Source organism: Cucurbitaria berberidis (genome assembly GCF_010015615.1).
Source record: "Cucurbitaria berberidis CBS 394.84 unplaced genomic scaffold K460scaffold_1, whole genome shotgun sequence".
NCBI classification, from domain to species: domain Eukaryota; kingdom Fungi; phylum Ascomycota; class Dothideomycetes; order Pleosporales; family Cucurbitariaceae; genus Cucurbitaria; species Cucurbitaria berberidis.
Window position 1 is genome coordinate 1970092 of NW_024468935.1, and position 22987 is coordinate 1993078.

At 52.3% G+C, this 22987-nt stretch overlaps 7 protein-coding genes across 7 annotated transcripts; 4 read left to right on the forward strand and 3 right to left on the reverse strand.

Annotated features, from left to right (window-relative positions):
* Nucleotides 1-30: 30 nt before the first annotated feature.
* On the forward strand, nt 31-7531 carry K460DRAFT_372604 (uncharacterized protein; the record flags this gene model as incomplete). Its single annotated transcript, XM_040934528.1, has 8 exons — nt 31-113; nt 514-1148; nt 1358-1621; nt 1986-2512; nt 2600-3106; nt 3191-4499; nt 4569-6283; nt 6335-7531. 8 exons carry the CDS (start codon nt 31-33, stop codon nt 7529-7531), a joined length of 6237 nt encoding a protein of 2078 aa, XP_040792877.1.
* A 389-nt stretch (nt 7532-7920) lies between these two features.
* K460DRAFT_327028 (MFS transporter-like protein) lies at nt 7921-9648 on the reverse strand (the record flags this gene model as incomplete). Its single annotated transcript, XM_040930645.1, has 6 exons — nt 7921-8203; nt 8255-8467; nt 8522-8658; nt 8699-8718; nt 8768-9486; nt 9542-9648. The coding sequence occupies 6 exons, from the start codon at nt 9646-9648 to the stop codon at nt 7921-7923; spliced, it is 1479 nt and encodes a 492-aa protein (XP_040792878.1).
* A 1073-nt stretch (nt 9649-10721) lies between these two features.
* On the reverse strand, nt 10722-12129 carry K460DRAFT_382070 (uncharacterized protein; the record flags this gene model as incomplete). Its single annotated transcript, XM_040935389.1, has 2 exons — nt 11199-12129; nt 10722-10813 (listed from the first exon to the last, which is right to left on the reverse strand). The coding sequence occupies exons 1-2, from the start codon at nt 11887-11889 to the stop codon at nt 10722-10724; spliced, it is 783 nt and encodes a 260-aa protein (XP_040792879.1). The 5' UTR covers nt 11890-12129.
* A 100-nt stretch (nt 12130-12229) lies between these two features.
* On the forward strand, nt 12230-17327 carry K460DRAFT_361129 (uncharacterized protein). Its single transcript, XM_040932395.1, has 3 exons — nt 12230-13307; nt 13356-16884; nt 16967-17327. Exons 1-3 carry the CDS (start codon nt 12514-12516, stop codon nt 17072-17074), a joined length of 4431 nt encoding a protein of 1476 aa, XP_040792880.1. The 5' UTR covers nt 12230-12513; the 3' UTR covers nt 17075-17327.
* Nucleotides 17328-17783: 456 nt separating this feature from the next.
* Nucleotides 17784-19329, reverse strand: K460DRAFT_382072 (uncharacterized protein). The gene is made up of 2 exons (XM_040935390.1): nt 19049-19329; nt 17784-18776 (listed from the first exon to the last, which is right to left on the reverse strand). The coding sequence occupies exons 1-2, from the start codon at nt 19069-19071 to the stop codon at nt 17981-17983; spliced, it is 819 nt and encodes a 272-aa protein (XP_040792881.1). The 5' UTR covers nt 19072-19329; the 3' UTR covers nt 17784-17980.
* A 634-nt stretch (nt 19330-19963) lies between these two features.
* On the forward strand, nt 19964-20359 carry K460DRAFT_13811 (uncharacterized protein). The gene has a single exon (XM_040926719.1). The coding sequence runs from the start codon at nt 20013-20015 to the stop codon at nt 20226-20228; it is 216 nt and encodes a 71-aa protein (XP_040792882.1). The 5' UTR covers nt 19964-20012; the 3' UTR covers nt 20229-20359.
* Nucleotides 20360-20809: 450 nt separating this feature from the next.
* On the forward strand, nt 20810-21841 carry K460DRAFT_270888 (uncharacterized protein; the record flags this gene model as incomplete). Its single annotated transcript, XM_040927684.1, has 4 exons — nt 20810-20917; nt 20968-21040; nt 21088-21315; nt 21375-21841. The coding sequence occupies 4 exons, from the start codon at nt 20810-20812 to the stop codon at nt 21839-21841; spliced, it is 876 nt and encodes a 291-aa protein (XP_040792883.1).
* Nucleotides 21842-22987: the final 1146 nt, after the last annotated feature.

Below are 22987 nucleotides of genomic sequence, written 5' to 3' on the forward strand. Positions count from 1 at the left end.
CCACATGCCGATGTTTCGTCAAGCTTCGGAATGGTCAAATCAAATTCCGCCATTTACACTTTGGTTGGGGGTTACTCCTGTCAAACGTTGTTTTGGTGTGACCGCGGATGTGGGTAAGCTAGCGCATACTTTATCAACAGGGAAAGGTCAAGCGTTCAATTGATGCAGTTTGATTCGAATTAAGTGGTCTAACATGTGATAATCATCAAGTAACAGTAGTACAAACTATCATAGCTTTCAATATGCGCTCCCTTTGAGTTGTTGAAGGCTTCAAAAGGCAGTTTTATACAATCCCCATCTTACAATAGCAACTTATCAAATCGGTACATTTTCTTTTCACAAAACGTCACTACGGCTCGGTGGGCAATACTTGTCGGAGATGGCTCCATACGCTCTTACGCCGACTGCGGAGAGGATCGAGACTTTACACATCGAATCCTCCGCTCTACAGAACGATGATCCTTTGAATGGTGGAGACTCGACACCTCGAACCCCTAATTTGAACGTCTTAAGCATCGATACAACCGCAATTCAACCCAATAGCGACAACGGTAGCAGGGCTGAATACTCGACCTCCAATGATACCACGAATAGGCCAGTAGATGACACTGGCACTCCTTCATCCACCACTTCATATGAGGATGCATACATCCACGGCTACAAGGAGGGATACGCTACGGGCTACGGAAAATCTCACATTGAACTCAAACACCAACCTATCGCTATCATTGGCATGTCATGCCGTCTCCCCGGTAGTGTCAGCACGCCAGACGAGTTCTGGGAGCTTCTCGCGCGCTCTCGAACCGGCTTCACCTCCATCCCACCATCTCGGTTCTCTGCAAATCGGTTCTTCCATCCCAATCCCGGAAAAAGCGGTACCACTAACGCACGTGGTGGCAACTTCCTCACGCACGATTTAACAGCCTTCGACGCGCCATTTTTCGGATTTACGCAGCAGGAAGCAATTAGTTTGGATCCACAGCAGCGGCTGTTGCTAGAGTGCACATTCGAAGCGCTCGAGAGTGCAGGCGTTCTCAAACATGATGTCGTGGGCAAGGACGTGGGGGTTTTTGTAGGAGGCACATTTTCGGAATATGAAGCCGATTTGTTTCGCGATCCAGAAACGATTCCGATGCATCAGGCAACAGGTATGTGAACACTCGATTTGATGGCACATATGAAACATGATCACTGACAATCTCAGGCTGCGCTATGGCCATGCAATCTAATCGGATCTCTCACTTCTTTGATTTTCGAGGTCCTAGTTTTACTGTCGATACAGCCTGCTCATCAAGCCTTGTCGCACTCCATACTGCTTGCCAGAGTCTACGTAATGGCGAGTCGACGATGGCTATAGCTGCCGGTGTTCACTTGAACATGCTACCAGAGTTCTGGATATCTTACTCGATGTCGCGATTGTTTGGAGAAGCCGGTAGATCGTTCGCATTTGATCAGCGAGGAACAGGATATGGTCGTGGTGAGGGATGCGGCATGATCCTCTTGAAGCCACTAGATCAAGCTATCAGGGATAACGACCCAATCCGAGCGGTCATCGCCGGTAGTGGCATCAACCAGGATGGAAAAACGCCCGGAATCACAATGCCCAACGGGTCTGCACAGGGTATGCTTCATATTATTAGCATTTCTAACTTCCGCTGACTGTAAATTCTAGAGGCGCTGATGCGTTCCGTGTATACGAACGGGGGCATGGACCCTCGTGACACTGGCTATGTTGAGGCTCATGGAACCGGTACACGAGTGGGTGATCCGATCGAAGTCGGTGCGCTTCACAATGTATTTGGTGAAGGTAGAAACAAGCGAAAGCCACTGTACATTGGATCTGTGAAATCTAACATCGGCCATCTGGAAGCTGCTGCAGGTAAGCATCCAGTCCTTTTTCCCTACCACAGGTCAATTTGCACCATAACTGATGACATACAATTCCCATCATGCACTGAAAGTAGAGCAATAGCTGATTGTTATAGGCATCGCTGGGGTCATCAAGACGGCGCTGATGCTCGAACGCGGCTTTATCTTGCCGAACTACGACTTCAAACAGCCAAACGAGAAAATTCCTTTCGACGAATGGGGCTTGAAAGTTCCCATTCGGCAACAACCATGGCCGTTTGGGAAGCGATGGGCCAGTGTCAACGGATTTGGTTTCGGCGGCACCAATGCTCATGTTGTGATGACCAGAGGCCCCCTTGAGCGCAAGACCATGAAGGAAGAGGTGGACACACAAACTTCTGAGCGACTTTTTGTAATATCAGCGAACGACAAAATCAGCACAGAAAAGGCTATGCAGAATGTCGGAATATACCTAGAGCGGCGGCCCGAAGTCTTCCAGAACGATCTCCTGAGCAATCTCGCCTACACGCTCGGTCAGAGGAAATCGTTGCACCCGTGGCGGATCGCAATTAGTGCATCATCTTCCGTGGACCTCGTGGAAGCTCTTTGCGGCGGTAAAGTTACACCTGCAAAGCAAGAGCTCGACGAGCTTCGCTTTGGCTGGGTTTTCACCGGCCAGGGAGCCCAGTGGTGGGCAATGGGCCGCGAACTGTATCGCTTGTACCCAGTCTACGCCTCAGCGCTCGACAAGGCAGATGCACACCTCCGATCTATTGGCGCCACATTCTCGCTTTTAGAGGAACTCGAGAAAGACGAGCAGTCTACACTGGTGAATGCGGCGACCATATCGCAGCCTTCGTGCACAGCCGTGCAGTTGGCGCTCGTTGACCTGATGCGATCATGGGGAATCAGCCCATCAGCAGTTGTAGGTCACTCCTCCGGCGAGATTGGAGCTGCTTACGCTGCTGGGCTCATCACCTTTGACGATGCCATGACGATCGCATATCACAGAGGTCGTCTTATTCCCATCTTAAAAAAGAAATTCCCTAATCTAGACGGTTGCATGATGGCTGTTGGAGCTGGCAGAGCCGAGATTGCCCCCCTGCTGGACCGTATCTCGCCGTCACTTGGAGAGGCCCGAATCGCATGCATCAATAGCCCGTCTAGCGTTACTGTATCTGGGGATGCTGATGCTATCAAAGAATTACAAACGCTTATCGAAGAAGCACACCCGGGCATGTTTGCTAGGACGCTTCAGGTGGACACGGCCTATCACTCGCACCACATGAACCTCGTAGCTAAGGAGTACACCGAGTCGCTCCGAAACCTCGAGCCCCCAAAGTCATCTTCCGTACGCTTTCATTCCTCGCTTCTTGGTCGACTTGCCTCCGGTATCGAGCTGGATTCAACATATTGGGTGCAAAACCTGACTTGTGCAGTCCGATTTGACGAAGCCGTGCAGAGCATGTGCCAACCAGCGGATGATTTCAAGACAGGCGTCAACTTCCTCGTCGAGCTTGGCCCACATGCCGCGCTTCAAGGCCCGATCAAGCAAATCCTCAAGCACGTTGGCGGTCCAGCAACGAAGATCGCATATTCCTCTGCTCTTGGGAGGAAGAAGAACGCAGTTCAGACAGCCCTTGCCTTGGCTGGGACACTCTTCGTCAAAGGCGTTGCACTCAACATGGGCGCGATCAATTTCCCCACACCCCTCGACAGGCCGTCGCAGGTGCTTACAGATCTTCCACGTTACCCCTGGAACCATTCAACCACATTCTATCACGAATCTCGACTTACTAAGATTCACAAGTTCCATGATGCCCCAAGAAACGACATCATCGGAGTTTTAGCTCCATATTCGAACGATTTCGAGCCAACATGGAGGAATGTTGTACGTCTAGATGACTTGCCGTGGCTACGTCATTACCAGATGCAGGGTATAACCATATTCCCCATCTCAGGGTTTGTAGTTATGGCACTTGAGGCAATCGTCCAGCGAGCTCAGACACAGAATGTCAATTTCGATGTTTTAGAGGTCAAGGACCTAGCCGTAAGAGCTCCAGCAATGTTGACAGAAGAAGACCTGGAGATGACGATTACGTTACGACCGAGTTCCGAGAGCTTCGAACGTGGGCTATCGAATGAGTTTCATATACGTTCATGGTCGAAGAGCAAAGGCTGGACAGAGCACTGTACCGGGATAGTGTCTGCTGCTTCTGCGGACAGAAACGAAGTTGATGGAGTGCGCGCACAGCAGATCAAAGAACGGAAGATACACTCGAGGAGTTCAAAACTCAGCGAGGCCGCGATCGAGCCAGTGGCTACTCAAGCCATGTATGAGCAGCTCTCTGAGATTGGTGTCTCTTACGGAGCGACATTCCAAGGCTTACAGAGCTGTCACGCTTCGTCGAACGCTTCTGCGGCACAGATTACGGTGGCTCATACTGTCGCGGAGATGCCTCAACGCCAAGAAACGGACTACATTCTACACCCGTCGTTCCTCGAACAACTCATTTCCATGTATTGGCCCATCCTCGGCGCCACAGGACCCCCCAAAACAGTCCACCTACCCTCGTCTATCGGCAAGGTTACGGTCTCAGCCAAAGTATGCGAATACCTCCAGAGTCCCGGATGCAGCTTGCAAGCGTTCTGTGAGCCCTCCACGTCTTTGTCAGACGTTAGGTCGAATACGTTATCTATGTTCGCTGTAGATGGCGCAGGTCACGCAATGATATCCGTTGAAGATCTTTCAATCTCGCCTATCCTCGAGATGAGCGCTGGAACAGAGGTGGAGGGTCCTCGTGAGCTTTGCTACAAGCTTGAATGGGAGCCCATATCCGAGGCCGGGACTAATGGGGTCAAGTCACCTCAGTTCAGCGCTGAAGTAGTCATCATCCATGACCAGACTGATGAACAGGCAGAATTGGCTTTCGCGCTATCAGATCATCTTAAACGCCTGTCTGGAATTCAGTCAACGATGAGCACCCTCTCATCTGCCGTTCCTCTTGCGAGAGACAAGTTGTGTATCTTCCTTGCGGAGCTCAACCGACCAGTGCTGGCAAACCTCAGCGCAGCAGAGTTTGAAGCACTCCAATGTCTCATAACTAGCGTTCAAGGCGTTCTGTGGGTGGTTCGTGGAGCATACGTCAACCCCAAGAACCCCGATGCGAACATGGTCACTGGGTTGAGCCGGGCAATTCGCTCTGAAGGCACGCTCATGAAGTTCGTTACCCTTGATCTCGATGCCGGGAAAGATTACGATCACACAGATATCGCTCAGACAATCCTGCATACTTTCATCCGAGCACTTGCTGCGAGCAGCAACATGGAAGAAACCGAGTTCATGGAACGAGATGGAAAGCTGCTGACTCCGCGTATCGTCCACGACACAACCATGAATGAATACGTAAATAATCGAGTTCATCCCTCTGCAACAGAGTCGGCACGTTTCTCAGATATCGAGAGGCCACTGAAGGGAGCATCCACTACGCCAGGTGCATTTGATTATCTCATATTCGAGGATGACGAGAGTCTTCATTCACCGCTTCCTGAAGACCATGTCGAGTTTCAGGTTAAAGCAATCGGTATCAGCCCGAAGGCCGGCACAGCAGACTCAGCGATTGGAACTGAGTGCAGCGGTATTATAACCGCTGTCGGCTCTGCCATTGCCCATCTCAAAGTTGGCGACCGCGTTGCAGCGATTGAACCGAACGGCTCTTTGTCCACGATGGCTCGCGCGCATTCTCGCTTCCTATTCAAGTTTCCAGATCATATCTCGTTCGAGGCAGCCGCAACGATGCCCATCGCCTACTGCACGGCAAGCTATGCACTCATGGAGCAAGCCAGGCTACTCGAAAGCGAAACCATCTTGATTCACGATGCTGCAAGCGCAGTCGGTCAGGCTGCGCTTGCGATTGCGCAGATGATCGGCGCAGAAGCTTGGGTCACAGTTCAAAATGCAGAGGAGAAGGATCTTTTCATGCGCGAGTGCGGCATATCTTCGGACCGCATATGGTTCGTAGGAAGTGAAGCCTTCGCCGAGAGCTTACGAGACGCAACTAGTGGCCGTGGAGTCGATGTCGTCTTCAACACGCTCACAGACGCTCACATGCTCAGCGCGACCTGGAGATGTCTCTCAATCTTCGGCCGCTTCGTGAAGATCGACTCGGCACATGGTATGCTCGGAAACATGCCCCTTGAGATGAACGCTACGTTGCTATCTGCAGACGTCCTTGCGCTTGCCATGCATCGACCACAGGTCTTGCAACGCACGCTCGCAGATGTCGCTGGGCTGCTGCGATATGGCAGGATTCATCCCATTCGCCAGGTCAAAGTATTTGGCATCTCGGAACTTGCAGCAGCCTTGCAGAACGTCCAGGGTGCCGGTATACACGGGAAGGTGGTAATCGTCCCGTGTGACGATGAGCTTGTCTTGGTAAGTGCATTCTACTCCAAAAACTGGAAAATGTTTCTAACATCTTGCAAGGCTCCACGTCTCGAAAAGCATGACATGCTCTTCCGGCCAGATGGAACGTATATTCTCATTGGTGGCACGGGTGGTCTGGGACGCAGCATGGCCAAATGGATGGTCGGCAAGGGCGCGAAGAACATTGTTCTTGTCTCTCGAAGTGGCGCAATGAAAGGCAAGGCACAAGAGCAAATCGCCGCTCTTAATGACACTGGGGCAAATATCGTAGTCCGCCGCTGTGATGTGGCGGACCGGAGCGACGTCGACAGTTTGATCTCTTCTGGGTTGGCAGATCTACCACCCGTACGCGGCATCATTCATGGCGCCATGGTGCTTCACGTAAGTCTTCCCCCTCACTCATTAAATCGGTTCGTACTAACATCTCGCCAGGACGTCCTCTTCGAGAAGATGACGTACGAGCAATATACCACCGTAATCGCGTCCAAGGTTCAAGGCGCATGGAACTTCCACCATGCGCTCTCCACAGCCAGAACACCCTTAGATTTCTTCGTTGTCATCTCCTCTGCTGCTGGCGCAGTCGGAAATAGAGGCCAAGCTGCCTACGCAGCAGCAAACACCTTCCTCAACGGCTTTGCGCAACACCTCCTCGGCCAAGGCATCTCCGCCGCTTCAATCGATCTGACCGCAGTATCCGATGCAGGGTACCTGGCCGAAGATGCGGAAAAGGCGGCAGAGGTAGCGAGGAATCTTGGAAGCGACACCATTTGTGAAGCGGAAGTGCTGGCACTGATCCAAGCCGCTGTCGAAGGCAAACTGGCTAGCTGCAACGGCCATCCTATCACGGGAATGCGCATCACGCCCACGATGCGACCCTTCTGGTCCAACGACGCAAAGTTCGTACATCTACTTCGTGCCGCCGAAGCAGCTTCGGCCTCTTCTGCCACTGCGACAACAATATCCTGGAGCGCCGCATTCAAAGCTGCTCCGTCGCGGCTTGACGCTGAGCAAATCGTGTGCGACGCGTTAGTCGAGAAGATTGCTGAGGTCATTGCCATGGAGCCCAAGGAGCTAGATATCAGTCGCGCGCTCAGTCACTACCCGCTAGACTCGTTGACGGCGATTGAAGTGAGGAATTTCATTACTAGGATGTTTGAGGCGAATTTGCAGGTTTTGGAGCTGCTGGCTAGTGGCAGCATTGAGACGTTGGCGAAAGTTGTGTGTACCAAGAGTAAGGCTGCGTTGCCTGCGGCTTAGTAGTACAGGATTGTGAGGGTGTCTAAAGGTATGGGTAATTTAGGTTTAATATGGACTTTTGACTCTATCCTTTCCAATCGCTGCTAGAGATCACGTGGAATGGTGAGACAGTAGGCGCTAAGAGCCGAGTCAGGGTGGCAATAGCGCTTTCATTAACAGGTTATTTAGGTTCCAAGAGATAGGAAAAGGTGCGAAAGAAGACTTGAGTGATGCTTCTCAGCGCAGTGAGGTAGGCAATCGCTGTAAGTAAGCCTTTACTTCACATAGTTTCAATGCGCATATTCATGACAATCTTACTATATGAACTACAGGCCCTTGACCTCCTTGATCATATCTCCCCTTCTTCGATACAACTGCATCAAGTATCTTCAACTAACAGCAAATTTGCCCTAAATCGAAGCCTTCCTGCCACCAACGATCGGAGCAGGAACATCCTCAGCTGGAACAACAGGCGTAACCCGAGCAACATCTTCGGTAGAAGAAGAGTCTTCAAGAGTCTGCGCCTTGCCACGATTACGAATTTTGTTATCGACAAAGCGGACAATCGCCAGCAGGAGACCCACAGCGAGGACTGCGCAAGCAACAGCAAAGCCGCGGCGGTAGCGGGGTCGATCGTCGTTGCGGAAGATTTGGGCACCGTATATACCGGCGATGTTGGCACCCATGATAACCCTACGATTATTAGTAAGACTCTTCGCGTATGTGCGGGGGAGAGTGTCTTACAAAGCCATGGAAAGAGCTCGCTCCTCCGAGTCAGTGCACGTGAGCGACATCCACGCGATGTTGAGCGGGTGAGAGAATGTGCCGAAGACTTGCGTCCAGACCACGCCGAAGTATCGTACGCCACGGTTGTTGATCTCGGTGAAGATGCGGTTGAATATGTAGCCAATTAAATGACAGGTGAAGCCGGCCATGACGGCCTCGCCACGTCGGTTACTAGGATGAGCATTAGCATACGAAAGGAGATGAGGTACATGTGTTGGGACGTACTAATAATCCGAGTACCAACTAAACGTGAAGGACACGGGGATTTGGAGGAAGAGACCAACTGCAGCCATGGCGTTTGCCCGGAGTTGTCCGAAGCCAAACGATCGTACTATGGACGGGGCATAGGTATCGAAGGCACGCTGGGGGCCGTTGTTGCATAGTGTGATGGCGAAGTGACACCACATGCGCCAGTTGGTGAACTGCAAAGCAATGTCAGATAGGCGTTTCAATTAGAATTGGTAATCCAACTCACGGCTTTCTTGAACGCAGCGGGTCCAATCTTCTTCTTTTTCCTGCTCTTCGCAGGCTCGTCGATGTGCACACGGCTGCGGAGGATATGAATCTCCCTATCAGTGAAGACCTTCCACTTGGGCAGGAAAGTAGGAGAGGGTTTCTTGAACGAGTCGGGAAGGCAGAAACCGAGCACAAAGCCACTGAGGATGGTGAAGCCACCCATGAGGACGAAGAGCCAGAACCATCCGGGCTTACCTCCTACTCCGCGCATGTGTAGAATACCATACGCGAGCAGTTTGGCAGAGGCTTGGCCGAATTGATTACCGAAGTAGAAAATCATGACGCGCTTCGCGGTCTCCGATCGCGTATACCAAGTCGATAGTGTCCACAGACCACCTGGGATGAATCCAGACTCGGTAATACCAAGCAAGAACCGAGTTGAAATGAAGGATGCATAGTTTGTCTGGAAGGCTTGAAACGTGCTGACAGTGCCGAACAGGAAGAGTTGGAGTGTGAGCCACTTGCCCGGACCGACGCGGTACAGGGCCATGTTGGCGGGGATCTCGAAGAGCACGATGCCCAAGGAAAGCATCTGCTGTCCAACATTGAATTGATCCTGGTCGATGCCGACGTCTTTCATGAAGTTATCGGTAATCGCATTGGCGATGTTGCCGCGGTCGAGCTGCAAGCAGAAGAAGCCTAGAGTGAGAAGAGGCATGATGATCAGGTCGAGCCTGAACGGATAATTGTCACTGAGTGTATTGGTGGCCATGATGAATTACAACTCACTTGCGCTTGGCTTTCTTTTCCTCCTCAGCCGTCCAATCGCGCATGGGCAAAACTTCGAGCACTCCATTCTCGTCATAGAAGACATCCTTAGTGTCGGGCGTCGCCATGACACTGACTGTAGGCGAAGTTTAGTCGTAGGCAAGGCAAATATCAGAAATCTGACTGTTTTCAGGGTAGACCGTCAGACAGTGGTGGCCAAAACCAGGCGTCAGTGTGCAAGGCTACTTATACCAGAAACCACGCACCAGGTTTCCACATGCTGAACCGCAGCAGAAGGCCCTTGGAAATCAGTTGCCAAGTGCCGTGAACTCATGGCAAAGTCTCGTCGAGCGTGTCTCGGCGGCCTAGGCTACTTCATTCTCTCTACTCGACAGCTTGGCCGGCTCCTTCCTGGCGACACATAAATGAGTCCTTCAGCCACGGGTGAGGTCGCACCGAATTCACCACTTTCTCCAAGGATTTAGAATCGGGAGGGTACGGCTGGGTTCTATTTCCTGGTGCTGTGGGCGCGCGGTGCCCGTCGGCCTCAAGCTTTTGCCAATGTGGAGAGCTTCGTCTACCACCAAGGCAACGAGCTTAGGAGGACATGCTTGAAATGGGCGTTCTCGACGAGTAACCGGGGGACCATATCCATCTCTTGATCACATTCTACTGTCGATAAAGCTGAATTTGCACTTCTTTCTTAAAGATTTGATGTTGAAGTCGTTGCGATAGGCCTTGGCTACCCAGAGGCCAGCGTCCTCGGCGCGATGTTGACATCGCTCGCTTAGAGCACGTCATCTGCAAGGGCCGACTTCCCACCCCTACCACAAATATGTGATATCGGGTCGTCGCATTGATGCAGCAAGAATGGAGAACAATTGGCCTGAGTGTTGTACAGGGTGTTGCCACTCCGGCTCGCATCCCTAGAGTTTTCACTCCAACCGGAGAACGTGGATAGGCGGAGTTGAAGCTCTTATCTGCCTGCCGTTCGATTTGCCCCGAGTACCACTTGGCGTGGTGACACTCTGTAGCCATGCTCGCGTGTCTGAGGCACAGGAGAGCTGATTTCGAAGCTCTGAGGAGTCCGGGGCCCCCGAGTGGACAAGTCGGATGACAGGTAGGCTAGAAGGGAGCTCACCCAGGAAGTCAGCGACCCTACAACAGCATCTCGGTTATTAGCCTCAACCACGACTGTCCCTCAATCGAAACCTTGGTGCCGTAGTCCTATGGAGATATACCAATCGAGTCGAGAGTGACACGAAGTGGGGTTATCGACATGTGATGGCGCGCCTACACGTGTCCAGCTATGCACCTACTAACTTACGCTCGTGCTAATCCCTAGTTCCCGCCCTCGTGAACGGAACATGGAGACGGAGCGTAATTCGATCTATAAAACACATAATGAGAGGCTGCAGCACGTGAGATAGCAGTAATGTAGGTCTGTACTCGAATTTCTACACTCCTGGGAACTAGGATGCCCATGTCTTCCGAGCCTGATCGACGAGACTGGGGAAGAGAGGTCGAATGCAAGAGACGAGACTGAGATACGCGAGATACTTTCCGAAATGTAAAGGTTACAAACTCCCTTCAGGCCTTTCGTACGTTGGTACCGCCGTCGCTGGATCATACTCGGATTGCAATATCTTGCTTCCCTCTGGAAACTTCAAAACCGTACCATCTGGACGCTTAACGTCTCTCGCTGCACTGCCGAGCGTCCACCTGGACTTCAGGCCGTGCTGGCGTGCAACTTGGGGCCTGAGGCGATACGCTATATCTGGGCGTGGCATAAATGTATCCAAAACCTGTCCGTCTGTCGTCTCTTCAATCTCGTCCGGGGTCGCCGTGACCCAAGTTGGGTTTATGAAGCGCTCCTTGATGTAGTCTGAGCCCGTCTTGAACAAGGTGTCTTGTTCGAAGTTCTCAGGGGTGGGATAGTCGATGTCGACTTCGTCCATGTCTTCGCGAATATCAGTGTTGTGGCCGTAATTGACGTATGAGATTACGACGTCTTCGGTCGTCATCCGGATCTTGAAGAGCGTGTTTGTGTTTTCGGCTTGTTCGCTTTCCACGTCGTCGGCATCGGCGAAGCGGTCGATGTACCAGATGCCTCCATCCACAGGGGTGTGTGAGTCGACCACTAGGAGGGGTTGGGTGTCGGGATATGCGCGCTTCATGTCAGCGTGGGAAGAAGCCGACCATTCGCGTTTGTCGTGAATGAAGAGCTGTTCTGATGGATTCGGAGAACACAGGTTGGCACCAATTCCGAATCTGTCTTGGACAGCGTCAAGCTGGGCTGGTGTGAGATCGGCTACGAGGACGGCGTTGATGCGCTCCTTTGAGCGGAACAGGTCTGGATTGTAGACCATTGTGTTGTGCCAGATGTTAAGTTGCGATTGGGTACGTAGGTATAGAGGTAAGGCAAGTTTTATATAGACTATTACTACGTTATCAAGCTGCGATCTCTTGGTTTGATGACTTGGAGCTGGTGGTGGGACTTCGTAAGAGTGCGAGATGAAGATATAGAGTCAACGAGCGACGTTCGCAGGATCGTTCATTTGCGTCTACATGGTGGATGACGTTTAGCTCAAGGCGTCCAAGGGCTAGGTGGGCTCAAGGCACCCATGCTCCATGGAGAGAGGGGAGACGAGGTGGTTGCGAGAGAGGCTGCTGATCAACGAGGCCATGCACGAGACAACAACCGACACCCCCCGACGTGTGCTCTCCTCAATGGTGGATGCAGTATCTGGCGACTAGTAGAGTAGAGGAAGAATGCGTGGGTGCGAAGATGCGCTGTCGTTCGCTGTGTCGACGAGCGGGTGAGGCTCCCCCCACATTATCCAGCGCATTGAAGAAGTGGCTGCCGGGAGTCTTGCGGAGGAGGTTTGAGCAGCATCCTCTCTACACCCTACTATCCACAACCTCCAGTGTAGCTCTAGCACATTTCTATTGAATTGCTACGGTGCAGCCCACGATTCTCCACTCTCTCCCAAATGGAGGCACCTACCCCGGCTAGCGAGGCCGCCGGCGATGCAGCTCTCCCGGACCTGTCAGTGACGACGAGTCCGACGCGAAAAAAACTGCCCGCGCCCTCTACGCCCACCTCGTCTCTCCGGCGCAAGATGGCCTCTAATGCGCCCTCCTCAGCCTCCAAAGATGCTATCCCGCCCCGTCGGCCTACAACAACAGGCGGCCTCGCGACGGCGGGCGCTCGCCGCCCAACCGCAACAGCCAGCAGCGCGCGAGCATCGACTACCGCGTCGAAACCACCGACCACCTCATCTTCACGGACCAACACCGTCGGGTCCAGCTTGAACAAGCCGCCGACGCGTCCGACACCAAGTACAACCGCGAGGAGGACGGGACTAGCTGGCAAGGCTACCTCGTCAGATGCAGAGCCCGACCTGTCGTCAGTGACATCAGGGGACGAGAACAGGAAGCGTACGGTGCGCAGGACGCCCGTAACATCGAGTGCCCCTACACGGCCATCACCAGTGAAGACGACGTCAAGATCTTCAATTGCCCCTGCTTCTTCATCTACCACCACAACTGCGAAGCGACCCCTGACGACGCGGCCAGCTGCAGAAGCCTCGACAAGCCGCCCAACTCCCCGTGCATCACTTGCACCCTCGACGAGGACGACGACTACTACTACCACACGTCCTGCCACGACCACAAGAGCCGCGCCAGGCAGTGCAGCAAAGCCGCCTATTGGTCACGCGAAGAAGCTGTCGGTGCCTACGGCACCCGCACTACCAGTGGCTAGCGATGCCGCCCCAGAGGAATTGTAAGTCATGGTACCGTTTATTAGGAACATTGCTAACGCAGAAAGCAGGGGCAGCCCCATTGACGCCTCTCCCCGCAGGAATGGCCCTCTCAAGGAAAAGGCGGTCTCCGATGCCGAAATCGAGATTAGGAAGAAGGCACTCGGCCCCGTTAAAGCTGCCCTGGCCAAGCTCGGCGAGGAAACACAACGACCCGGTACAGCTCCTACCGGTTCTGCAGAGATTGACGCCGAGACCAAGAGGCGCAGCGTGGAGATTATGCAGGACTTCTTCAAGGAGACCAATATGCGCGAGAAACTGCAGGAGCAGTGCGATGACCTCGGTCGCGAAGTCGACAACCTGCAGTCGGAGAAGGTGAAACTGAAGAAGCAGCTGGCAGATGCGCAGGCGGCCATTGTGGAGAAGGACAAAGCCATCGCTGGCGCGTTGCCGTTTACCGAGTCGGACCAGAACGCCCACACTACGCTTGTGGAAGACATGGAGAAGAAATTTGCACAGGAGACCAAGCAATTGGAAGAGCAGAGCCAGCAACTCGAGGTCGAGAAGAAGGAGGCAGAGGACAAATCTGCGCTAGAAGCCGCACGGGCGGCAGAACTGCAGCAGGTACTGGACGACCTAAACAGCGAGCTTGAAGAGCAAGGTCGCGAGTGGGACGCCGAAAAGAAGAAACTTGTGGAGCAGGCCACCCAGCTTGAACAACTCACCAAAGAAGTCGCGACCCTGAAAGACGAACGGGACTCCCTCGCCAAGGAGTTGGCGAGCGCCAAAGAGACTCTTGAAAACCTTCACACCAAGCTTGCCGAACTCGAGCAAAGCCAATCAAATGATCTTACATCGCGAGACGAGAAGATCGACGAGCTTACCAAGACTGTCGACCATTTACGAGAGGAGTTGGCCACTTCTGAGCAACAGCACGGCGATGCGTTGCAAGAAGCACAACGATCCCTAGAATCACAGTCGTCCGAACTGTCAGCAGTTGTTCAAGAGCTTCAGTCCAAGGTTGAGTCACTAGAACAAGAGCATTCCGAACAGCTTCGTCTCAAGGATGAGACTATTGCATCTCATACCAAGACCCAGAAAGAGTTACAGGAGGACTTGAGCAATCTTCAGCAACGTGCTGACCAAGCCACAACAGACCTGGAGAGCGAGCGCAGCGCGCATGCGAAGAGTATTCAAGAGAAGATTGATGAGCTGCAAAAGAGCTCAGAGACTGAGTTACGCGTCAAGGAGGAAGAGGTCTCGGGTCATCTCAAATCAATCGACGGCCTGCAAGACCAGATCAAGGCGCTCCAGCAAGGGTCAACCGACGGCGCCAAGGTAGCCGAAGAGCTGCACAAGCAAATCGAGGAATTGAAACAATCGCATGATGCTGCGCTCAAGGTCAAGACAGTCGAGAACGATGAGCTCCTTCAACAATTGGATGCTTTCAATGACCAGCTCAGTGCCGATGCGGCTGAGCTTGATGTACTAAAGGACGAAGCAGAAGGTCTCAGAAGGACCATCCATACACTCGAACAGGTTTCGCAGCAGGAAGAATCGCAAAACGCTGCCAAGAATGCCAAGGTTCATGCTGAGCTGAACGAGGCCAAGAAGACAGCGGAATCGTTCAAGACTGAGCTAGATGCAATGCAAGTGAAGCATCGGAATGATTTGCGAGCGCTGGGTGAGGATCATGAAGGCAAGATTGAGTCTCTACGAGCCGATCTTGAGGGCGATGCAAAGAACCGCCTGAATTCACTGCAGACTGAGTTCGATTCACTCGTGGCCGAGAAGAGTACGACACTGGAGCAGCACGAGAAGGCGCTTCATGAGCGAGCTCAGGAGATCGAGCTGTTGAAGAATGAGCTGTCGACGCTCAAGGAGAGCTCGGCATCCGCATCCGAAAGCCTTACTGACGCAATCGCCAAATACAAGCAAGCCGAAGAAGAAAAGACTATTCTAGAGGACGCTCAGACTACCTCGCAGAAGCTGGTGGCGGATCTCCAGGCTCGCGTCGATGCTTTGACGAAGGAAGTCGCCGATGTTGGGGACCTACAGGCTCAACTTGACATATTGACAGAAGAAAAGGGCGCCGCAGAGGACACCCATGCAAAATCACAGAAGATTGTCACCGACCTCCAGGCCCGCCATGATTCTCTATTGGAAGAGAAGACCGCTGCAGAGGATGCGCATAGCCGGGCACTTGAGGCCTTGAAACAGGACTCGGAAAGTACATTGAAGCAACTTCTCGGCGACCTTGAAACGAAGCATGACACCTTGCTGGGAGAGAAACATGAACTCGAGAAAACCCACAAGATCGAGATTGATAACTTGCAGACTCAGCGAGATGCCTTCTCCAAGCAGCTCTCAGACCTTGAGGGAGCACACAGTGATGTCTTGGTTCAGCAATCGACTACCCAGGAATCACATGCCAAGGCGCTTGAGGCTCAACAAGCGGAAATCGAGCAGAAGTACGCCAACTTGCTGGAAGCCCTTCAGGCCGATACCACCAGGCTTGAGCAGGAGAAGTCAGCAGCACTCTCAGATAAGCAATCTGCTCTCAACGAACTGGGTGCTCTCAAGAAAGAGTTGAACTCGGAAATTGAGGAGCTTAAAGCTCAACTGGGTTCGAAAGAGGACTCTGGCTCAGCTGGCCTTGCGGAAGCTACCAGGAAATATGAAGCACTTCTCGTCGAGAAAGACGAAGCTGACAAGAACCACGAAGCCACCGTCGCTCTACTCCGCGATTCACTAAAGGAGGATCATCAGAAAGTCCTGGCTGAGTTGCAGTCCGAATACGACACGCTACAGCAAAGGCTCGCGAAGACAGATCAAGAGCATGGAGATGCTATCGAGCTACTAAAGGAAGAGTTCAAGGCGGGCCACTCAAATGATGTCCAAGCCCTACAGCAACAACTAGAGGCTCTTCAGAAGCAGCACAATGACCTCGCCGAGCAGAAGGCTTTCATGGATAAGGCTCACGAGGAGGCCATCTCTGAGCTGATGGTGGGCATGGAGGCTAGTACATCGGACGCGGTTCAGCAACTGCAGAAGAAATACGACGCACTTGCCGCCCAGCTGGAAGAAGCAGAATCGAGGCATGCCACTGAGCTGGAACAAGCGACAAAGAATCACGGCGCCAAACTTGAAGCTACCAAACAGGATGTTACCGAGCAACAAACCCTGTACAGGGATCTTCTTCAACGGCACGATAAAGCCACCGCTGATGCTAACGCCACAGCTGAAGACGTAAAACATCTCATGAAGAAGATCAACGAAGTCGAGACTGAGCGCGACCAAGCCCTCACGGCCTCCGAAGAAGCTGAAGACCGCATTGAAACGATGAAGGGTGAAGTCGTACGAAAGCATCTTGCCCGCGTCGAACCACTCGAGAAGGAAAACGCCTTCCTATCTGACAAAGTCGAGCGCCTCGAAGCCATCATCGCAGCAGGCGACCGAGTCGCCCGTGCGGCAGCCACAATGGGTGAAAAACGCAGCATGAACACCTTAGCCGAGGAAGACGAAGAAACGGACGAAGATGCCCTGCCTGGCGCCCAACCGCCCACGCTGAATGGGGCATCGAAGGATGTAGTCGGTACTGTGAGTTGAACCCCGTATGTCGTTTTTTGTTGTTGTTTCCGTTTCGCGATGAACAGGAGACAGATAGCTAATACGCCGCTAGCAGTTGGCCGCCATGCAGGAGACGTTGAATCAACTCAGTGAGTTGAATAACGATGCCATTGCCGAAAGCTCGAGGACGGCGCAAAGGCTCACCGGGGAGCAGGACTAGTTTTCTCTGCTTCAGTGAGTTGTATAGAAATAAGTGGTGTTGATATGTTACGGTAGCCTTTCTAGCCTTTCGAGACGGTGATGTCGTTTTGCTGTATTCCATTCTTTTTTCTTACCACCACATATTGTTGTTGTTGTAATTAGTATCGCCTCATGTCTGTAGGTGAGTTTGCCGCTTTGTGTTACGGCACTATACCCACTCACTGTTATTCGCTGGAAGTTGTCAAAGAATATATACTGTTCGTTGTTCTCCGCTTCTCGATTTCGAGATTTTATGCTTATGGACTGCTTGCAATATCTGTCGGAATGTTGAAACTCTACACTGAACTTATGAGGTATCGACGCCTTTGGTGAGCGATTATCGTATGACGAACTATATATGGCAAGACATTCGCTAATTTGGGAGAACAGTCAGTCATGGGATCTCGCCATGTTCAGGTGAATGTCGAGTAAGGAATCATTACATTATATTAATTATCGCACTTTGGCTTTCTTTCCCTCGCTCCCAGGGACCGTAAGTGAATTGATATTTGCGATCCCTTTCCCACTTCTTTTGGGTGAAAAGGGATGTTGGTACTACATTCGGTCAGTGGATGTTTTGGAAGCACGCCTTCATCACACGCAGTGAAACATGACTTTTAAAGAATGATATTAAAGCTGAAGAGCGGATATGAAACTACGCTGTGTATGCAAAGTTTCAACAACTGTCTGGTAGGCTTCAGTGAAGAAGACTTTCAACCCAACGGCCAGCTAGTAGACCTCAGCTTCGACAACTTTCAACGACCGGATAGTAGACTTCAATTAAGAAGTTCTTTCAACCCACCGGCTGACCTTCAGTTCCAAGCAACAACGCCAAACTGGTCACAGAGTACCACAACAGCAGGAAACGCTCTGCTGACACTCATGCTCAAACAACCCACGGCAGCTTGCCATCCACATGGTACCGACGACGACGCTTATTATCTGACAACAGGTCCTTCGCGGCGTTCAGCTGCTGCATCTTCAGCGTAGCATATCCCCTGTCTTCTTCGGTAACCCTATCCGGATGGCTCGCGAGCGCCTCCTTCCTCCACGCTACTCTGACCTCCTCTGCGCTGGCTTTCCAGTCGTCCAATTTCAACAGGTTATACAACGCCATGCTTTTGGGGGGGATGAGGACGGCAGTTGCCGCGACACGACGAGGGCGAACTGTCCGAGGTGTATTGAGGAACGTCAAATGCAGGAGCGGGGACTGCGCGGGCGAAAGATCGACTGGAGTAGGCGGAGGCGTCATGAAGGGCCTGGCGTCATAGTTTTCGATATTGTCCCAGCACGGATCGGTGGACGAGAACGGGAACGGAGTATCTGGCGCACGGGGTGAAGGCATAGGCGTGCTATTTGCCGTGTCGGTCTTGACGGAAAGAGGAGTACGGGAGCTTGTCTTTGACCTCTTTAGCGCTGGCCTGGGGGTATCGGACTCTGCGTTCGTGTCGATGAAGATGTTGATTTTGGAATTGCGGCCGCGCTTCTTGTGCTGCGAGGGTAGACTGATCTGCGGCAGCAACGAGGGTTGCGGAAGCGTAGGAACTGGTGCAACAGGGCGTGCTTGCGAGCGTGTATACGGCCGTGGTGAAGTGGTGGTGGTGGGTTCGCTGATAATATCAACATTGTCGCGTGGGAGGGGTGTATTTGAGGCAATGGAGAGGAAAAACGCGTCCAGAAAGCTCGGCATCGTAACAGCGGTACTGATAGCTGCATGTATTTAGTACAATTGGGGAGGGGTTATAGTTGGGGGATGTAATCCTACAAAGATACAAACAATATGTGAAAACCCGCCAGACGAAAAGAAGAAGAGGGAAGGCCGGCCACGGTGACCAGTATATAAAGGTGACAAATGCTCGCGCCAAGATTGAGTTGATCTGTGTATTGTCGGATATGGAATATAAGAAGAGGTGACTGCGACTTTGAGCACGCTGGGCGGCGAGTCAGGGTCCACGCACGAGGTGAAGCGACGGACATCTGGGGACTGGAGGAACGGGGAACGCGAAGAAGCGCGGAAATGAGCGCGCGGGGTCATGTATATGTTTCATATACGTTGTATTATTCTGAGTGAAATCGCAACATTGTTCCCGGGCTACAGAACGATCTTGATGTAGGGGCATGCGATAATGCGTGGAGTGGGATAGTAGCCGCACTCGGAGAAGCTCAAGTGAAACGCATCATGTATATATGTGCGCACTGGAGAGAATCGATACGGACGTATAGCGTGTGTGATAGATGGCGCATGCGCGCGTGGCGGAGGAATTGGTCGTGAAAGCATGGACATATGAGAATGTCCCCTCTTGCACATGTGTAAGTCGTAGGTAAACGTCGCGGACGTGCCGAAATGTTGTACACAAAGAAGTCTCATATTCTGCTCCTCCGTGTATGCGCAAATTGTGTTCTCAAAGTGCTATATGCGTGGATCAAGTGGTAGGTCCTATCTTTTGTATGGCCAGCCCATTTCCAGGGAATGTCTACGATAGTTAGTGACCAAATACAACACAGGGAATTTGAATCTGAACAGAGACGAAGTCAGTTTCCAGAGATCATCGTCCATGTCAGTAGTGTCTATCCAGGAAAGCAGTCGTAAATGCTCCAATGGAGTAAGCCCAGTGTAGGGGACGCGCCTTTTCCACTCACGACTTCTTAATTGTATGTTGACTCTGGGATAGATGCTCGAAGGATACTGGCGTGCTTTCCGGATGTAGAAGCAAGAGAGGAGATCTGAACTGGCGTGCAATTATGACAATAAGTAGACCCAGGTGATGTTTGCCGTCGGTAAAGGTCGTCTTTGTCTTTGTCCACAGTGGTCGACGACCGCATAAACTACAAATTCTACACTCCAATATACAGAAGCTAGTATGAGTGGTGGCTGTTTGTCTGATATTTCGAGCATGTCTGGGCCGGAAATTAGTTAGATGCGGCCAAGGACGTTTGTAATCCTATCAACGAGATTTGTGATAAAGACGCGAGAAAAGAGTGTGGAATCGAGCGGTATAGCGCTATTTGCATATTGCTTGCTGTTTATAATCCAAGGCAGCAGATCGAAGGTTGTTCAGAAGCGGATGAGTCGTGCGAGAGCTGGACTGCTCTCAGTGACATATCCGGTTGACGAAGGTAATAGGCGTTTTTAAGAATCATTGCAAAGAAATAAACGGTATATGATGAAATGAGGCTACGAGGAGAAGTAGAAGGGGACAAGTGAGGTGACAATGTGGAGGTGCACGGTCGTCATTTGAGCATGAATGGGATGATTAAGGTGAGTCTGGGTAACTTTAAAAGGTAGCAATGTAGTGAGAGTCTCGTAATTCTGGAGAGAAGCGTCGTTTGGATATATAGATGTTGGACATGAATACTCCTAAAGTACATGTGAGCATCGTGGGTGGGACGAAATTATGACGCGTGGGTCGCACTACCGAACAAGCTACGCGTCCCAGCATCACAACAAACACGACGCCATGGCTCCTTCATCACCCATAGTGCGCGCGGACATCCAAGGCACCATGCTATGTCCAGTCGAGTATCAAACTAAATCGATCACTAACAAACCGTTCTTTCAAGATATATATGCAGGACTGCAGACAATGCCGGTACGCATGCGGGGAACTGTCAGGAACCGAGGAGCTACCCGTACGGCTTGAGTAAGCCGCCTACAAAAGAATGAGCAGCCCACATACGCATCTATGAACCTAGTTAGACGGTAAGTTAGGCGCAAATGTCTGGAGCGAAGAATTTAGCAAAGACTGGCCTCGCACCTACGCCGACGCGACTGCGCCAGATCGCTCTAGTGTCGAGGGACCTTGAACAATCGAAGCAGCTTCTTGTGAGACACGCACTGACTGAGGCACGCTGGAGAAGTAATTGACCTATTAGACATACATACTAGGTACCGAGGTCATCTACGAGGATCCCGCTGTCCACCAGTGGGGCCTAAAGAACTTCCTCAGTGCGTTCTTCCTGCTCGCGAAACTTCCGCGACTAACTGGGCACCAGTACCACTTGGCGGCGACATCATCGAGGTCGTTTCACCCTTCGATGCGAATACGACGGCCAGCCGGTTACTCGAGAAGCGCGGCGATGGCGGATATATGATCATCATGCAGACCGAGGATGCGAAGGAGCGGCGGGAGTACATTGAGAAGAAAGGACTCGCCAAAGTCATATTTGACTATGAGCATGATGACGCGGTATGCGTGCAGTACCATCCCAAGGGCATTAAGGGTACGTCATCCCCGACTACTGTGTGACAGTGCACGATGTCCAGATTGTAACGGTGACAGGTGGCATGATGCCTGAACTCGATTCCCACGAACCCAGGGCAGACAATCCAACGCCTCTCAAGTCCCGCTTCTCCCCATGGCACGCATGCGGCCCGGATCACAGGCTCTATTACCCTGGCATGAAGCGTAGCGAACACCTCACATTGGAAGGCTGCGTTCTACGGTTGCAGCCTGGCGACGTCGGCCACGAAGCAGGCGCACGACAATGGGAAGAGATTTTTGGCGTCGCACGGAGCCGAGATCTACTTGCGTTCACCAACGCGAGATTAGGGTTCATCCCTGGAAGAGAAGGGCAACCTGAGGGCCTGGTATCTATTACGGTGGGCGTGAATAGCAAGGGGAAGCTCGAGGCGATCTTTGACAGGGCAGGGCAAGCGGGGGTGTGTGGCAATGGATCGATTGAGATGTGCGGTGTCAAGTGGTTCTTCTCTTTGACAGGACACAATCAGTCCAAGGGCAAGCTATAGCTACGCTCCACTCACGAATCGTTATTTGAAGCCGGATTCTTTCCTGTTGCTTACGCTGTAACATGAACGTGGATCTAGTCGTGTCACGCACTGCCTGCAGGCCAAGAAGTCAGCCTAGCAACACAACGGTATGACCGAAGTCCCCGCCCGCTTGTTTACCATGTCGTCAAGCCCCGCAGAGCGCGATTAATCAAACCCCCGCATAGCGCGATTTATTTACTCTGTATGTTCGCCACCATACATGCACGAAACGGGCTTTGGAGAAGGCACCCTTTGCTCGCCGCTCTGGATTCGAAACTCAGTTGCGGTACTTTGCAACTAGATGCTAGGGCGGGAAGGCCAGCAAGAGTTATCGTTATGGTGGAGTTGAGAACGAGCATGGGAACCGTTACAACTTGACAAGATCTGTAAGACATCACGAAACTGCATGTTCTGTTGCCGGGAGTGACAACGAACAACAGAACGCCCTTGGGTTGATGCAATAGAACACATTTGCCACAGTCCTCCGCTGCGCCCCCCGCCCTCCTGTCTGCCTTGGCCACGACTCTCGCAGTTGCCTTCTTTTCTGCTACCAATGCACGGCTCACGCAGAAGGCTCCGCGACGTTACACGCTTCAGTCCGCCCACGAGCGGTTGATGGATCATGAAAGTTGACGACCAAGGTGCGGCTTGGCTTGCGCATCCGAAAGGGTGAATGATGTCAGGTGTGCAGCGCCTCGGCAGCAATATATGTACGCGTGGCGTGGCTGAAGCGTGAAGCGCGACAAGCTATCCCATAGCTCACAGCACGCGACTCGAGAACTACCAAAGGTCCAATTTCTTTTGCACTTTTGCCCACATGTTCCGAAGCTACTTGGTGCGAACTGTATCACTGCAGGCCAAGATTGGGTGCCAGGCATGCCTCACTTTGCAGGGGATGCCGGCTCGCGGCCAATGCTCACCTGGGCAAGCTAGCAACCACACATAGCTTGGGCCTTCAACGTCCTTCTACCTTTCGACTCACCCAGGACATCAGCGAACCATCGGATCATGGAGTTGCAGGCGTGGCGTGGCGCGTCGAATCCGACAAATAGACATACATGCACAGCTGTCGGAGACACCTCATCATGGCCGCCGCCGTGTCTGGTCGCTCACATGCATGCATGT

What these genes read in the sequence shown, in the direction of transcription:
- K460DRAFT_361129 (XM_040932395.1), top strand. Translation starts at nt 12,514, where the DNA reads ATGGAGGCACCTACCCCGGCTAGCGAGGCCGCCGGCGATGCAGCTCTC. An exon ending in GATGCCGCCCCAGAGGAATT is followed by an intron (nt 13,308 to 13,355) that starts GTAAGTCATGGT and finishes CGCAGAAAGCAG; the next exon opens with GGGCAGCCCCATTGACGCCT. An exon ending in CGAAGGATGTAGTCGGTACT is followed by an intron (nt 16,885 to 16,966) that starts GTGAGTTGAACC and finishes ATACGCCGCTAG; the next exon opens with CAGTTGGCCGCCATGCAGGA.
- K460DRAFT_382072 (XM_040935390.1), bottom strand. Translation starts at nt 19,071, where the DNA reads ATGTCCGTCGCTTCACCTCGTGC. An exon ending in TCCGTCGCTTCACCTCGTGC is followed by an intron (nt 18,777 to 19,048) that starts GTGGACCCTGAC and finishes TACGATGCCGAG; the next exon opens with CTTTCTGGACGCGTTTTTCC.
- K460DRAFT_13811 (XM_040926719.1), top strand. Translation starts at nt 20,013, where the DNA reads ATGCGGCCAAGGACGTTTGTAATCCTATCAACGAGATTTGTGATAAAG.